The sequence below is a fragment of the Typopeltis vanoorti genome, chromosome 5, assembly GCF_054136105.1.
Source record: "Typopeltis vanoorti isolate ZY-2024b chromosome 5, IOZ_Tvanoo_1.0, whole genome shotgun sequence".
NCBI classification, from domain to species: domain Eukaryota; kingdom Metazoa; phylum Arthropoda; class Arachnida; order Uropygi; family Thelyphonidae; genus Typopeltis; species Typopeltis vanoorti.
This window is the reverse complement of record NC_143553.1, coordinates 37,973,826-37,992,051: the sequence shown is the minus strand read 5'-3', so window position 1 is coordinate 37,992,051 and position 18,226 is coordinate 37,973,826. Positions and strand designations below refer to the sequence as shown.

The following is an 18,226-nucleotide window of genomic DNA, read 5'->3' as shown; positions in this document are numbered from 1 at the left end:
AACAAAAAAGCATATTCATGCTTCATGCTGCCTAAAAAAATGAACATTTTTCTTGTCACATTTTTATGTAATTTAGAAATGTCCATACACCATTTATGAACCGAACAAATATCACATTCAAAGTTATACAAGTTATTTAGTAAAAACAGGCATGCATAATGTTATGTATATTCTCTACATAACTGCCAAATTCTCACATTGATTATATTATCTCACTGCATATTTTATGACTGGAAAATAAGATATATAAGTGTTCTGAATGTCAAATTTCTTAGCTTACATAAAATAATGAAATAATATTTCGAACAAAAGCAATTTCAACTACAATGATTGTTCGTTCATGTTGAGAGATGACATTGGCAAAATAGATTATACAAATAAAAAAATAGCATTATGACACAAAGCATAATACCAATAAGAAATGGCCAGTAATGCAAATTAAACTTCACATTTCTATTTAAGCTTACAGTAAATCAGTTTAATTTAAAGCCACAGCTATTTACTATCCAAACTACCAAGTTTAGTTGGCAATTACTTATATTACAAACCAAGAAAATATATTCAAGTACTTGGAAAATATTAGACATACATCTCAAGCTATTAATAATGGTTGATACAACAGAAAAATTATTTTTATTATTAACTCCACCATACTTCATGCATTATATGTGATATCTGTTGTGGCCAAGACTTAATCTTCTTTAATAGTATCGTTTAGTCTTTTTCTACGTCTTCCTGTTCTCTTATTCTTTGGTTTCCAACTTGTTTTATTATTCTATCTTCATTTCTTCTCTCCACATGTTCAATCCATTTTATTCTTTGGGTTGATACCCAATTGTTTATTACTTGCATTTCAAATTGTTTTCTTATATCTGTATTTTTTATTTTTCTAGTCTAGTTTTATTTATTTACTATTTTTCTTAATATAATATATATTCATTTTGTCTGTGTTTTAACATTTGTCTTGTTTTTCTAGTGTCTGGTCTTGTTTCTGCATTATATGTCATAATAGGCCTGATTACTGCTTTATAAATTCTGGTTTTTGTCACTACTCTAAGATGTTTATTTTCCATATTGTTTCATTCAAGCATCCTGATATTCTTGTGACTTTTGCAACTTGTTCTGACTTCTAGATTTGGCCTTCTCTCCCAGTTCAGTTGTATACGTAAATAGTTGTAATTTGTTCAATAATAGTACCTTTCAATTCTGATTTGCATCTTTGTGGTTCTTGTGAGATTGTCATAGTTTTTGATTATACGCCTCTACAATCAAAAATATATCACCCCCAGCGGCAGACCAGGCAACGGGTCGGTTGGGAGTAGTACTAACAAGAAGTCGCATCTAAAAGTAGCACGCGGACCCTGCATAGGAAGCGGGAATAACGCGTAGAAGAAGAGATTTTTATCTTCATATTATATAATTTTGCTGCTTTATTGAATGTGTGTAGTAATATTTTTAAAAGAGTTTCATTTTCTGCAATTAATAGTACATCATCTGCATAACATATAGTTCTTATTATTTATTTTCACTCCTGTATTTTATCCATTATTATGAATATTGTTGGGCTTAAATTACTAATTTGTATCATTTATCATTTTTCCTTGTTTTTATTATACAGCTATTATCATATATTTCTTTATTTATATTATGTTTTCTGATACTTTTCTTCTCTGCAATATTTCTATTACATCTTGAGTTAATATTCAGTCAAATGCTTTTTTACAGATCTATAAAGCATATTATTATGTGACACCTCCAGGGAGTTGTCACATAATGCTACTAATGGATGGCAAAAAGTTAAGCAAATTTGAGCGCGGTTAGTAGTTGGAAGGGAACAATCATTCGATGCTGCCAAAGCATGTCCCTAAATCATGGAATTTATTATATTCTCTATCAATTGTCTGATTATGAATATTGCATCTGTACACGATCTATCTTCTCTGAAACCTTGTTGTTCATCTAATAGATTAATTTCCTTTATTTTATTATTTAGGATTCTTGTAGCACTTTTAATGAGGTATTAAATAAATTTATTCTGGTTTTTTTTTTTTTGTTGTTTTTTTTTAATATTGGTACTCCTATACTTTCTTTCCATTTCTACCAGAATCTTTTTTGTATTTATTATTTGGTTATATAGTATTTAAATTCTGAATTATTTCTGTGCCATTTTTTAATTGCATTTTCAATTTATTTCTTCTTCATGATTAGTTTATCTAGTTCTACTTTTATTTCAACTGTTTGGTTATAAAGGTTTTTAAAATAATTTTCTAATTTCTACTTTTAATATTGGGATATATTCTGCTTTTGTGTATTAATAAATCTCCACATTTGGTATATTCTGTGGTATTTCATACCACATAGAAATCATGTTCAAGTTCTTTTGTATATGATTCCCAAAATTGATTGTAGCTTTCTATTTTCATTTCTTTCTATTTTTTTCTTTTGTTAATATTTTTATTTCATCGTTAAACGATGGAGTCAATCTTCCTGATTTTTTTTTTTTTAATCCTTAATACTTCCATTGCTATTTCAGTTAAATTTGTTTTAAAAATCTTCCAATTATCTTGTACATATTGTTTTCGCTGCTTAATGGGTTATCTTGGAACTTTTGTTTTATTCTATTGTAATATAACGTTTTTATACTTTCTTCTTTTAATAATTCCACTTTAAATTTTATGTTGGCGTTGTTTTGATTTTTAGATTTTATTTTTGCACATTTCTTATAAAGTCTTAGTTTACATATTAACAGATGATGATCACTTCCAATTTCTACTGATTTTAACACTCTAACATCTATTTCTGATGGGTGTATTACTTTGTTACATATATTTTTGATTCCTGTCCTCTTCTCTTTTACCTTGCGGTGTTGAGGGTTAGTTGATCATCGGACCTCAAGCCATTCACAGGATAAGGTGGTCAGCCCTATGCCCCAGGGTATCCTATATCTGTAATGTTGAGTTCTCAAGGCCGGTTTGCCTGCTTTGCAGGATGAAAATCCCAGGATAAACGGGGGGGGGGGGGGGGGGGGAACCCTACTGTCCACATCCAAGACCGGCTAAGTTGGCTATGGCTGAGGAAGATCCTTCAGCTCCTGATGTCACCGACAGGAATCAAACCTAGGACACCCCTTCCCCATGCATATGGTTGCGAAGCACGCAGACTGCTTGTGTTTCCAAAAGTTATTTTTATTTTATACTGATAAAATGTATTCATTATTTTTAACTTATATTATTTGCACAGAATTGTATCAATGTTTCTCTTGTTTATTATTTCGTCATTAAATCTTTGCATAATTCCATTTATTGATATATTTCCTATTCTTGCATTTAGTCTCCCATTATAATTAATTTTTCATTTGGTTTTATTTCTTTTAAGTCCTCATAGAAAGCTTCTGGTTTTTTTTTTTTTTTCTTCTGGGACATATATACTGTAATTATATTTAGTTTACCTCTTTCTATTTTTATCCTAACTTTAATATTCTTTCGTTTATATTTATATATGTTTTCATTTAACTCTATTACTATTCTGACTCCAGCTTTCGCTCCGCTGTATATAAATATATTTCTTATTTGTTAAAAGGACATCAGCATGTACTTGCTTGTGTCTCAGTGAACAATTTGATTCAGCAAACTTTCCAATGTTAAATTTCTCATGTAATATACACATATATTCATCTGGTATATGAAAGTGAGATATTCTAATTGAGAGAGAGGGGGGGGGGGGACACAGTATATTCCTTAAGACTAACACAAACACCAGTATGAAACTCGTAAATGTTTTATGCAAAGTTCCTGCCTAGAGTTTGTGGCTATTGCTGGCCTGAGTGATTAGCATACCTGCTCTCCAACCAACAGGTGGTGGGTTTGAAACCTGTCGTGGGTATGGATATGTGATAGTCTTTAAGTGACAGATGAATTTCATCACTGTCCCACTAAATGCCCCAAGTATCTTGAAAAAGTTCCATTAGTTGATCAACCATTATTAATACTATAATATAATCTAGGTATCTCTTAAATAAAATTCAGGACAATTCACATAGAATAATTTAGTATCCATAATTCTAACAGGATGCAGCTAGAAATATTAGATCTCTAATGTGTTGTGACATCCCCAATATGATGTTCAGTATTTCCTTGCAACAACTTCACATGTTGGACAGGGTTTCTGAACAAGGGGAAGGATTGATTTAATTAATATAAAATTTAGATTTTAAATTAAAATTTCCTAAAATACAGAAATCTTAATTTCTGTGTTTTGGGAAAATTTGGAGAAAAAACAAAACTAATAAGTATCAGGTACATTTCTGTTCAGGAATGGGACATTATATCAGTCTTGATTTGGGGCAAAGTACTAACAAGGTTATTTCAATTAAGGCAAGAAGTTTTATTATTTGTAAATGAACATAATTCTGATTTTGCATCACTCTTTGTTGCGAAGCATTGTTATCAACACTATCCTATCTTTCAGACATTTTTTTGAAATTAAATGAACGAAATCTCTCCCTTCAGGGAAATTCTTTAACTGTTCTCGATGCCTACGACAAAATAAAGGCATGTGAGAAAAAACTGGTTTTGTGGATTAATTATGTAAAATACGAACAATTTGCACCATTTCTAACATTGGAATCCTTTTTAGTGGAAAATGATATTTTTGTTGCTTCTTTTCTGGAAAGGGTTTGTGACCACCTCAAAAATCTGAAACGGAATTTTGAAATTCTGTTTGTTTTTTGAGAATTAAAGAATATTTTTCGAATAACTTTTATAAGAAATTTCTGTGGGTTCGCGATCCATTTCAGGCTTGCAGTCACACAAACGACTTCGTTATCGAAAAAAGGACAGTTAACTGAGCTTTCAAGTGAAAATGGACTTAAAATGCAATTTCATTATCTTGGTTTGGCTCGATTTTGGATCTCGCCTTCAGTGAGAAGTGAATTTCCCCGAATTATCTGAAGCATTGAAAATCGTCATGCAGTTCTCTACAACCTATCTTTGTGAGAAAGGATTTTCATCGCTCCTTCAAATAAAAAAATACAGAAATTGTCTTCGTGTGTGTGTGTGTGTGCCGATCTTCGACTGAATTTGATCAATATTGAGCCAGATATCCGTCAACTCTGCAAGGGCTGAGAAGCTCAACCATCTCATTAAAAGTAAGTAGTAACATAATTAATCATATTATTTGTTTAATAAAAATTAAAACTGTTCAATGATGATACACTTTTAATCGTTTACTTTCAATTTAATTAATTATGTTTCCATATGTATTCAAAACATCCTTTTAGATTTGTTATTATAAATGGCAGTTTTTCCCGAAATGTTAGTATTCCTGTTTAGGTTTTTGAAAAAAATTACGAAGTCAAAATGACATATAGGAAAATAAATTAAAAACATTGTTTATTTTTGAAGTAAAACTTTAATTCCAACATTCTAAAATGTTATTTTTCTTGCTTTTCTGTTTGCAAAATTGATGACATTGTCGAAGTCTATTTAATCACTCAGTTGCTGTTTTATAGATAGTAAGGCAAGATTTCTTAAACGCCAAAAAAATGCTGCCCAGGACGGATCGCCCCCCCCCCCTCCCCCAGCTACGCTGCTGTAACTTAGTGGTCCGTATAATTGTTTTCAGCATTTTACTGGTCCTTGGCCTTAGAAAGGTTGAGAAACACTGATCTATATGGATCACATTATAAAATGGCATTAGGTCTAATATGAAAATTGGAGATGCTAATTTTTCATTCAACCACATGAAAATCCTACAGAAGTAATAAATAATTTCAGTTAGTTAAGCATATAGTTATTAGTGAAGATGGGAAATTAAACATGGTTCACAAGTTATTTTCATCCAACAGTTGAGAATTTTTGCAAGAGAAATAATCTTGATTTTAAAGCTCTGCTTATTTTAGACAACACACCTGATTCACCCTACTTCTCTTGATTCATTGTGTGAGAATATTAAAGTGATATTTTTACTGCCAAATACAACTTCTTTCATACAACCTATGGACCAGGGGATTATCACAACCTTTAAAGCATACTACCTGAGAAGAACATTTAAACAGCCAATAGAAGCAACATCTGGTGAGAATTCTGGAAGAAATGTAATGTTAAATCTGCTATTGAAAATATTCATCAATCTTGGAATGAAATTATTGCTAGCAATATGCGAGCCGTTTGGAAGCATCTTCTTCCACATTATGCAAAAGATTTTGGAAGCTTTTCAAATGAAATGGATAATGTTGTTGAGGAAATTGCCAACATTGGGCGTGAACTGGGTTTTGACGAGATTGACAATGATAACGTCCAAGAGTTTAATTAAATCTCATTCTGAAGAATTGGGTGATTCCGACCTTCTAAATTTAGATGCACAGCGGGAAGAACACAAAGAAAGGTTAACCGCTGATAGTCAGCCAAAAGAGATTTCACAGAAACAATTTGAAAATATTTTTTGTACAAAGTTTTTAAGCACCAATGCTTGGAGGCTGACCCTGATGAAGAGAGAAGTAAAATTTGCAGAAGAGGCAATAGGGCCATACCATTGGTTGTATGAAAAAAAGAAACAAAATGCCAGCCAAACTACGTTAACTCAATTTGTTAAGAAGTAGAATAATAAAATTTATATTCTGAATATGTTGTATTGTTTTTCAGCTTCATGGTTTTCCTTTAACTAGGCCCTGAGACATACCTTAATTCTTTTATAAAAAAAAAGAAATTTGAGGAACGAATTATACTTTTTCCCATAGGTTATTGTATTCGATTAGTGCATTTTCGATTAATGTGCCTGTTTTAAAGAATGCATTAGGTGCACTAATCGAGGGATTGCTGTCATTAGAAAATTACTACTGTAGCAATATTATACAATCGTGTTTATACCAATACATACTGAACTAATAAATTATTAACATAGCTTTTGAGTGGTTAATCATGCATTGTTAGTAACTATTTTCATGTGTTATTTGGACAGCCATTTTACTAATTCCCCTAGGTTTTAATATCATTAAGCTCAAAAAAGTAGGTAAGAAACCTGATATATGAGAATTATGGATATAATATATAATATTTAAAAAAAAATTATGTGAAATGTATTAATCATCCTTAGAATTCTCTATCATCACCCTTCTTCATAAAATGTTGAAAACATACTTTGTTTCTTTAAAAAAAAACAAAAAAAAACAGCTAACGCCTTTTTATTCCTATATAGTCGGCAAGGCCGTTTAGCCCTATCTAACTTTTGGAGACTGAGTGGGCAGTTCAATCTCCACTGGTACCCAATCAGAGATAGCTGGCCCAAGGCTATCACTAATTAAGTGGCACGCAGTGAAGAGAGACAGCTCAACAAGTGTTGCCATCTCATGGTCCCTAGCACTCGTATTTAATGTCTGAAATAATGTGGGTTCTACCATCGATTTTCTTGAGTTTACAGGAGAAAAAAACCCGCTTGCCTGTGCCAGAGATTGACTAACTCGGGAACTGGTCAAAAAAAGGCTTAGAAAAATTTCTTCTAGCCGCCGACTAGATTTGAAACCAAGAGGTCTTCCTTTGTGCAGTCAAGCGCCATGGTGTGCAAATGCCACATCCAGTGAGCTACACAGGCTCTTTCTTAGTTTCTTTAATTCTTGGAATTTAAGTTTCTTAGTTTTTGTGTTTATATTCTGCCGTAGCGTAATTAGAAAAATAGCAGAACATTGTGCCCTTTGATTAGACTCGGGTTCGATCCTCCTTGTGACGAAGGGAATCCTTATATATGGGCTTTTTCAGTTGAAGGTGAATTAGCTGATCTCATATGGTAGTAGCAGGGTTTTTTCATCCCATGTACAGACAAAAAAATACTATTGTTGGTGATGATGGGCAATAGATTGCATTCATGGTAGTAGTGTCATAGTTCGAGAATCGAGTAGTAGTGGAGAGGATGAGATGTATTTGGCGAAATAGAGTAGTGTGTCCTCTCACAATGAGTCCTTGAACTCCCTGGAGTTGTCACGCAATAATATTTCGAATTGTCATATGTCCTTTATTCTTATCTAGATAACACATGCTATTGTGTATTAGAAGTACTTTGAGAAACATCTGAAATTCTAACATTCCTCCTTCTTTGTCTAACATAATACATCATTTTTATCCAGTCCATTCAAAAATCCACCTATTTTTTATTATCTGTAAGCTTAAATTTATAGCATACGTATTTTTAATTTCTATATTATTCATGTTTATTTTAATTTGATTTATCATATAAAATTTAACTTCATTTATTTAAGATATGGCTGCTACTTTCAAATTTATCTAAATTCTCATCTTTATCCCTGATTGAACGCCTTAAGTTATAGAGTGTGTCCTTCACTGATAAAAACAAACATCTGTAAAGTAGTAATTTAGAGTAGATATAATTACATGGGATTGCATAATTTAGAAGAGCCTATACTGATATCACTAAGAACCTAGTCATTGCACACTTCACACAAAACATAACGTACCACATTCTTTATATCACGCACATTTGCTATTCAGAAGTCAGCTGTTGTGCAGCAAGATGAAAGGTATTTGATTAATGACAATCGGAAAAATTTTCCAAAACAAGTATATAAAATTTATAATTCATAAAACTCTTATTTGGCAATTATTCTGCCCAATACCCCACAATGCACAAGTAATTTCTGCAACCAAAGACGAGACAAAATACTCTTATTAATTTGACAATAAGAAATTATACATTTTCGAAGTACCCTTTAATGGGTTAAACAGTTATATAAAGGCATGTTCATTTTACCTTTGCTTCCAAAATCAAGGGATAATGTATATTAGCATAAATATCTATTTTAGAAAAAGTAAATGATATTATCCTCCGCAGCTCAGTCGGTAATGAAGCCCTTTGATCTGAAAGACCTGGGTTCGATTCCCTTCTAAGTGTGAGGAACTTTTATCCAGTCTCTTTCGACTAAAGGTGAGTTAGCTAGTTTCATACGGAAGTGGGAAGGGTGTTTCTTATCCCAGAATGTTCAAACTGGCCCCACAAACATGCTCATCTACAGACATAGGACCAACCACCTTATCCTCGAGGCAGTCGTGGTTGTGAAGTCCACAGCTATGGAACCTCAATGGTTTGTGAAAAGCTTAAGACAAGACAAATGACATTATCAAAATTTTTAATGAAAGAAGCAATTTACCTCATGAATTTTATTTAAAAAAAAAATCATCCATAGTAATGCAATACACTGGTAATTGTGCATCATACTGAAGACAAAATCACGGGTATCATTAACGATAGTATGCAATTTTGTAGCATATTATTTTGGTAACTGTCAGTTATTTTGTTGAAAAATTTTGGTCACACTGCTTTCAAAATATATCACAGATGAAACAAAAGAGCCTCCAGAGTTTGGTCAGTAATGTCAATTCCCTTTGAATGGGGAAATAAAGTTCAAATACTCTGTGAGAAACTTTTAAAAGGAGTTTTCAAAAACAGATATTATGGAGACATAAACTGCCTTATCAGAGGATTAGATTTTTTATTAAGTCATGTTCTCACACAATCATAAAGATATTTAGCCTTGTCTGACATGTCTCTGAAGAGCTATGAAAGATATTTTACTGCACATTTCAGGTTGTATTTGATTTTTTTTTTAGGAGTCTATTGATTTAACAAGATCAAACTCCTGAATTTGATTTATGAAATATGCAAGTTTAAGCTATTTTTACAAATAGCTACAAATAAAATATGTGCTCCATACCTTGTCTTTTCAATCCATTCTATAAATTAAATGTGTTAAAAAAATGACTTTAAAATTGTTCAATCTGAAATAAATGCTAATGATACATTTTAGTTAGAAATGTCTATATCAAATTTCATTAGGTATAATAAGAACAGATTAACCGTTCTTGCTGATAAAGCAAAACTAAAATGTAATATCATAAACAATAATGAAGTATTTTTAAAAAATTATCAAAAATAATTTCTAATATATATATATATTTTATCATACATGTGACATTAATTCAGTCAGTACAGAAATAAAAGTATATAAAAAAGAAGAAGAAAAAAAAAGAACTTATGAAAATTTGTTCTACCTGAAATGTTGGCGATACATTTTAGTTAGAAATGCCTATCAAATTTCATCAGGCAATAAATGATGGAAAGTGACATAAGAATGAACTGATCTTGCCAATAAAGCAAAGCTAATAATATCACAGATGACAGCTAGATATATTAAAAATTTAAAATTTATCAAAAGCAAATTTCCAATATAATCTTTTAAAAAGTACATATTTTATCAAACATTCTACCTCTATTTGAGTCTCTGAATTGGTGGGGAAGGAGACAAAAAAAGGAGTATCAAAAGAATTGCATTTCCAATTTACAGAAATTTATTCTTCATTAAGGATTAAAGAACACTGAAGAGCATTTCATGTGAGCATGACACCAAATGAAATCTTTCTTAACAGCTGCAAAGAGAACAGAATTACTTTCTGATTTTTTTCATTGTTTTTACGCTAGCTGCCACTGATATGAAATCTTAAGAGTAGTCTTCATATAACATTTGAGTGCATAAAGCAAACCGACTCAGTTGCTCATTTCTCCCCTAATTTAGGGGGTTTGCATGGGATAGTTCTGCTGCCCTTGCTACACCATACAGAATAGAAGTTACCTATATGCAATGCAAGAAAACTTCATTCTCCAGGCAATGGTGTAATCACCAAAATTTGCATCTAGACATGCTTCTTCTTCATAATATGAACATATACAGTATGACACCAGTAAAAAGTAAGTATAGTATCTAAGGAGATGTTTTGATATCAAGTGATCTATTTTGTTCACAAGATTATCTGAACATTCAATGATAATACAAGAGAACATATATATTGCTTAAATATAATTCATACGAACTGAAGGCAATTTTTATAAATGGCTCTTGTGAAACTGCACCAATTACTCCATAAGCTCATCTATGGACTTCTTGCTATGTAAATAAAAACATATTTTCCCATTAATTTTTTTAGTTATTTTTCTCATTCAAAACTTAATAGGATTTGAGACTTTTGTGCGAGCCTACACTCTGTTAGACTTTAAAGGTATAAGTACTTGATTTTTTTTTTTTTTTCCTTAGTGAATTATGATGCAAACCACAAAATTTGGCAGCTATATATATATATATATATATATATTATATGTTGCTCCTATGGGCTTCAAATATTTAATTAAAAAAACTTCAGTACAACATGATAACACCTTCCGGATTCTTATCTGTAGATAGTTTTGGTTTCCGACGTTCCCACGGTTGCCTAATGGCCATTGTTATAACACTTAGGTTAACAAAGAAGAGAACTAAAGTAACAACAAGAAACCAGAAACTGTATCCAAGCCAAGCTCTATTTTCTGAAATCCATTGTTGTTCCAGTTCATCCTTTGTCATCACATTTTTTCTCAATTTTACAGAATACTGTACTGTCCAGCTCACGATTGCTCCACCAGAAAATAAAGCTGTAATTAAAAACAATGTAGTGTTAGTGTAATAACAATAATACAATGAGATTATATGGGGACTTATCAAAAACATACAGAACAATTGGTTTTAGAAGATTACAAACAGTACTGAACTGACATCTAATATCAACCATCAGGAGAAAAAGGTGATAGCTTGAATGAGTCATGGAGATAAAACACCCATGTTGAAGTAATTATTTAAAACTAATACAAAATAACACAATATATTTCAACCTCAATATTAAGATCAACTAAAATACAAGCTACAGCATAACTGTTTTTCTTACCTTTGTCTGACATGGTAAGGGAAAGAAAGCATTAATAAATTTAAAATATATATAATAAATAAAATATTACAAATGTGGAACTACATCAATAACTAGTTAAAATTCTCTACAATCATGTTATTTTTTTGTCCATTGACCAGATTTTCTTTTGCTTATAGGTTTTTGGAGTTATACCTTGTTTTTCTATACCTGAATGCTATATGGGTGGATGTCTTCTGGTTTCCTGAAACCTCTCAACAATTCTTATTGATAGTGAGATGATGAATTTGCACAAAGCTTTGGTTTGTTATGATTGGGTGGCATATTTGAAGTGAATGAGAAAGGCCTGTTTCTTGATAATGAAGGAATTTAATGTGTTGTTAGCATTACTATAATCTTATTGGGATTGTGTACCGTTTTCCCTATACAGGTACACTTGACTTTGCATATCTTGGGTGGACAAAACAGGAAAGGGGGATATTAGGAGGAGTTAAGTAGGGTTTTAATTTTGTAAGTGATTTGAATGTTGCTTTAATATGATATTTTTAAAGTGTTCTATCAATTTTTTCTGATATTCTCTTAATAGATGGACTAGCTATGGCAGTCTTTTTTTTTTTTTTAATCTTTGTTAGCATTATTTTAAAGGATCTTATTAACTGTTTTTTTTATTATTATTATTATAGTCATTCTTTAAAAGATTTTGTTTATGATTTGATATTGATTCTTTAGAGCCTACTCATCAGAGCAAATTGTAAGGGCTCTGTGTTAGAGTGCTGATAACTCCCAGTCTTTGTGTACATACTGATCTGCACATTTTGGTTTACAGTAGACCATGAATCTAAGGGGACAAGAATTAGATGAATTCATACTGTTCGTAGCTTAGGAATGCATTTAAAATTTAGTGGCCATGGAGCCAAATGGTGAAGTATACTGTCATACCTGAGCCAAACTTTGGGTTTTAGACTAATTAAATTTAGAGATTGTTGCTCTAAGTCATCCAAATAGAAGTTCACCATGAAGAAAAGTGGTGAGCTCGTGGTCATACATTCTTTTATGGGTGTAGAAATTATTTTGCCACACAAAATAACCTAAGAGAAGTGTGTGGACACAGAGGATCATAATAATGGAAATTTGTTCTGTAGGAGAACCAGGTTACTGATTAGGATATTTGTGACAGACAGTTTTGTCAAAGCTAATAAATCTTTACCATTAAGTGTGACATTCTTAATTTGATGAATTGTTGTGTTTATATGTGAGAATAGCTTAGCCAAGAAACTAGCATACGCTCAAATGGTAGGTCATTTCCCCTGCCTGTATATTCAACCCCCCTAACAAATTAAAAAGTCTACTTAGCTCCTCCAAAGATCTCGTTTTCCACTCTGCCTAGCCAGAGGCATACAAAATCCACTCCAACCTGTAATTTACCTGCATAGGGGGAATAGAGTGAACAATCCAATTGATGGCACATTAAATTCCTTCATTATGGAAAAAATAGGCCTTTAAAATCATGTATTACAAACATGCCATACAATTGAATGGAGAGGTACTTAGTCCTTATGCCAAACCAAAATTTGTGATGTTGATTCGTTGTAATATATTCTCATCTCTTTGTCTCTATTTTCAATTTACTATTGCTATCAACCACATCTTTTATTCCCCTTTACAGGTGCACTTAAAGCTTAACGTATTTCTTCTACTTTACTCTGCTTAATATAGACCTCATTATTAACCTTTTATACTCCTCTATATGTCCATACTGCTGGTGAATGACCTTTGTTTTCAGTTTATTTATGATAAGCAGGTTACCAACTCTCAAACCATGTAATTTATAGAAAAAAATTATTTTTTTAAATGGTTGGTGCCGTTGTAAAATAATGTCAGTTGCCACTATGTTAAAATATATATGTCTTCACCTTTGCAATTTCTGTAGTCTATTATCAATTTTCTATCATCAACTTTCTATTGCTATCAATCGTTCCTTTTACACGTGCACTTTAAGCTTTACTTATTTCTTCTACTTTACTCAAATAAAACTATACTCTTCTTAATATAGACCTCGCTATTAATCCTTTATAATGCTCTACATGTCCGTAATACTGGTAAATGACTTCGTTTTCGGTCTATTCACAAAAAGCAGGTTACCAACTTTCAAACTATGTACAGTAAAACCCCAAAGTTACACGGTAGGTGGGACCAACAAAAAGCGTGCAAGTCGAATTTAGGGTATAATTTTGCATATAATTTATATATACAAACATACAATTGGGAACAAAGGTTTACAAAAAAACCTATATTTTTTTAAGAAATATAATCATAATTGTAGTTTTTCGTACATAAAAAAAAGAAAGTTATTTCAATGTCAATGGTTTCATAAAATCTAATAGATTCGTCTGACGGCATAATGTCTTTTTCTTGTCACGTAAAATTTCTTCATAGCAAGCTAATGATTTTTTTATTCCTTGCCTTGTGGCTACAATTCGTTCCTCATTAGAATCTATGTCCTCCAAAATCTGTAAACCTTTCTTTTATGATTGTTTTTACTGTGGATTCCTGTAAAGCGAACTTCTTTGCTAGCTCACAAATTTTCATTCTGCCTTCAAAATCTTTAATATTGTTGTGTTTTGTTTCCAAAGTCAATGTTTTTCTTTTCTTGCTAGCAGCAGAAGAATCGGACTTGCTTCTTTTGGATGACATTATTATTTTTTATCTGATAAAATTTTTATCAAGAACATAACATTAAACAATCGCAAGGTTTGTAAACTATAAAAATCGTGTATGAATGGAGACCACGCGAAACACGGCAGTGCTTGTTCACAGCATGTGCGACACTGGCGAATGCGACCAGCGCCTGAAAGATACGACTAGTGGTCAGGCGAGAAGCAGGATGGGAATACGTACATATAAGAAACCGCGTAAGTTGGGGTATGACTGTAATTTAGAAAATTTTATTTTTTTAGCGATTTCAGCATTCTAAGTTATAAATATAGCTTAAGAATTTAAGTATAGAACATATACAAGATTAAACTTAACATATACAATTCTTTAGAGCTAGTCATGGCAATTCTTACTTAAACAATTCTTATTTTTTTGGAGACAGTACATTGGCAAATAGATCCGGCAAAATAGTTACACAAAAAAAACATTTATTTTAACCTAGAAAAATGGTACAAAGCACACACAATTACACACACAATACTTTGTTATCCAACTGAACATGTGGGTTAACATTCGTTTTTCCTCTAATACTTTTTAACTAAATACTAACATTTTTCTGTAAGCACACATACAATTCTCAGTTACAATCTTTTAAGACATTAACAAAGTAGTGTTAACTTACATTTAAAATAAACTTAAAGGCTTGCAGGCTTTAAGTGTAAATATCTCCGAAGTCAGTCAGAAAGAGTTCAGACAAGCCGGCAACTTACAATCAAAACAAAGCGGAGGAGAACAAAAGGCATACCGAACTTGAAACTTAAGATGAAAGACTCATACCAATTCTTTGGGGGTTGCCAAACTTCATGCGAGGTCTCAGAGGAGGCCTAATAAAAAGGGTCCCGGTTCCAGAATTGCTGTCAGAGAGGAGACTGCCCGGATCCACGTTGCTTGACAGAGGAGTTTTGCGCATCCAGAAAGGTGCTTCTCAGTTCGAGATGTTGCTAGAGAAACTACTTCTAGGCCGCAGACAAGGTTTCAAATTGCCGAAAGGAAGAGTTCCAATTACTGGAGAAAAGTTTCCAGGCCAGTTAATGTCAGACATTCACCAGTATGTTGCGTTTTCATTACAATTTGATGAATCAAATGACTTCACTGATATTGCTCAGTTAATGGTATTTATTTGCATGGTATTTCAAGATTATTCAAGTAAAGAACTGTTGAAAATTATACCATTATCGTGAGACTAGGGGAGATGACATTTTTTCGGCATTTGATGAATTTGTGAAACAACACAAACTTCTGCTTTTTAAATTTGTGTCTATTACTACTGATGGTGCTCCTGCAATGATAGGTAATAAATCAGGTTTCATTTCATTATGTAAAAACGATGACAAATATCCAGATTTTTTTAACGTACCACTGTATTATTCACCAACATGTACTGTGTAGTAAAAGATTAAACACAAAAGATGTTTTGGATATTACATTTAAAATTGTAAATGAAAAGCCCTGCAACAGCAGTTATTTAAGTTACTGGCAAATGATGATAGGGAACTTCTGTTGTACAATAATGTCCACTGGCTCAGCAGAAGTCAATTTTTAGAAAGATTTCTTGTATTAATTAGTGATATAAAAATTTTTCTTGATGAAAAAGGAGATATTTATCCACAATTCAGTGGATGGTTGTTGCACTTATGATTTTTAATATATTTCTGTACAAAATTAAGCAATTTAAATTTAGAGTTACAAGGCAGAGATAAAAATTTGATTGATATGTTAAGTTCAATAAAAACTATCCAACAATACTTAATTTTATTAAAAAAAAATAAATGACCACGAATATTAGACATCTCCAATATTTATTAAACAAAATCAAGAAATGCTTCGCTATGATTTAAAAGAATTTATTCGTGAAATAGAATTAGTCAAGGAAGAAATAAATACAAGATTTAAAGATTTTAATAAAACAAATTATTGTATATTTTATCAATAATCCATTTCAAGAAAACTTGAACATCACAGAATTTTCAAATAAAATTAGTGGGCTGTATGATATAAACCAAGCTGAAGTAGAACCGGAGATAATAAACATTCAGAATAGTTTATATTTAAAATCAATAAACAAAGAAGTCATTTGGAAGTATGCACATGAAAAATTCCCAATATTAACTGATATTGCGCGAAAAATTCTGTCGTGTTTCAGATCGACATACTTGTCAGAATCCACTTTATCAAATATGACCGTCATAAAAAATCAATTAAGAAACCAAATTACAAATGATCATTTGGATGATTGTCTGCAATTGGCCATTTCTTCATATCAACTTGACTATGAAAATATTGCGAGGTCCAAACAATGCCAAATTTCACATTAACTTTTTTTTTTTTTTTTCAATCAACCAGCATTTCCTGTAACTTGTGAGTTTGTAATTAATCTGTTGTTTTTTCTAAAATAGAGAAATATTTTATTCCAATATAGTTTTTTTTTTTTTTGTATTAAAATAATTAAAAGTGATAAATAAATTTTTAAATACACAAAGTTTTCAGTTGTTTACTTGTGCGTTATCAGGTTGGGAGAATGTGATCTATATAAGAGAGTAGATCGCCGAATAACTTTCATATTCGGTGATAAGTAGCTCGCGTAGTAAAAAAAGTTGAACACATAGACAATAACGAGTGAAATATGGAGATATCAGTTGCATCTTGTTCTAAACTACATGTTGATAACTATCTCAAATTCCTTATATACTACTCTTGTATTCTGAACTAATTTCAAGATATCACTATCAACAATAACATAAGATTTGTCTTATCTTTTATTGTTTTCACCTGAATAGTGATCAATTTTTATGCATATCCACAAGTAAACACCAATTTTTTTTGTCTGCTTGCTTGTAACCTAAGAATAATTAAACTAATTTTGATGCAACTTAATATTTAAGAATGAGGAAAAACCATCTAGTAGTTTTAATTTCAGTTAGCATGACAACGAACACTTTATGTGAAGACAAATCCATTTTTCACTGTACTCAAACTAGTGATGAGTAACATGCATAATGGAGTTATCTTAGGAATTTTAATCTTTTTTTTTCTGTCTCCCACCAATGTAAGGTTGTAAACCTATATTAGTACCATAGGTGGAATAAAGATTATTTTTTTTTTTTTTTTTGTATTTTTACACAGTCCAAACATGGTTTTTTAAGTCATCAGAAACCTTCAACAAGAGGAGCAGTGTCTCATACAGGACAATGAAATTCATCTCCCATGCACCTAAAAGACAAGTATAAAGTTTACTATGGAAATGGAAAAAACAACCAGTTATCATTTTTAGATGTTCTCCTCATCAGGTCACCTTCAAATACTCTTACAACTACAGTTTACAGGAAACCAACATTCACAGGTCGGTATATTCTTAAAGAATCAGGAATAATAAAATGTTTAATCAGAAGAGCCAAAACTAATTGTTCTACTTCTAATTTTCTACAGAAAGAACTTTCTACTATCCAACAACACATGAAACTCAATGGCTTTTCTGAGAAGAGTGCACAACATCTCGATTCTTATGATCCACCACTAAACAACAAAGATTCAATACGTTGAGTTCCAATTCCATACATCTCTGGGATATTTCAGAACCTATCTCAAGAATTCTGAAGAAATATGAGTTAACAGCTACGTATTCACGTATTAACAAATTATCTTCCCATTTTCCTTCACAAACAAAGCCATATTGTTGCGAAGTGTGGTGGCAGTGGAAAAGTTTGAATTATCTGCCTGTGTCAGTGGGTTTTCCATATACAGTGAAGAGTGGTTACTATTTGGAAGGTGTGTCACTA

At 31.7% G+C, this 18,226-nt stretch overlaps 1 protein-coding gene across 1 annotated transcript in view; it reads right to left on the bottom strand.

The window, feature by feature from the left end:
- Positions 1 to 11,136: 11,136 nt before the first annotated feature.
- The window catches only part of LOC150106323 (clarin-2-like), a 71,088-nt gene continuing 63,998 nt past the window's right edge, over positions 11,137 to 18,226 (bottom strand). Inside the window, exon 3 of the mRNA XM_090392359.1 lies at positions 11,137 to 11,466. Within this exon, the coding sequence (XP_090248485.1) occupies positions 11,195 to 11,466 (272 nt within the window). The 3' untranslated portion in view covers positions 11,137 to 11,194. The remainder of the gene's footprint in view (positions 11,467 to 18,226) is intronic.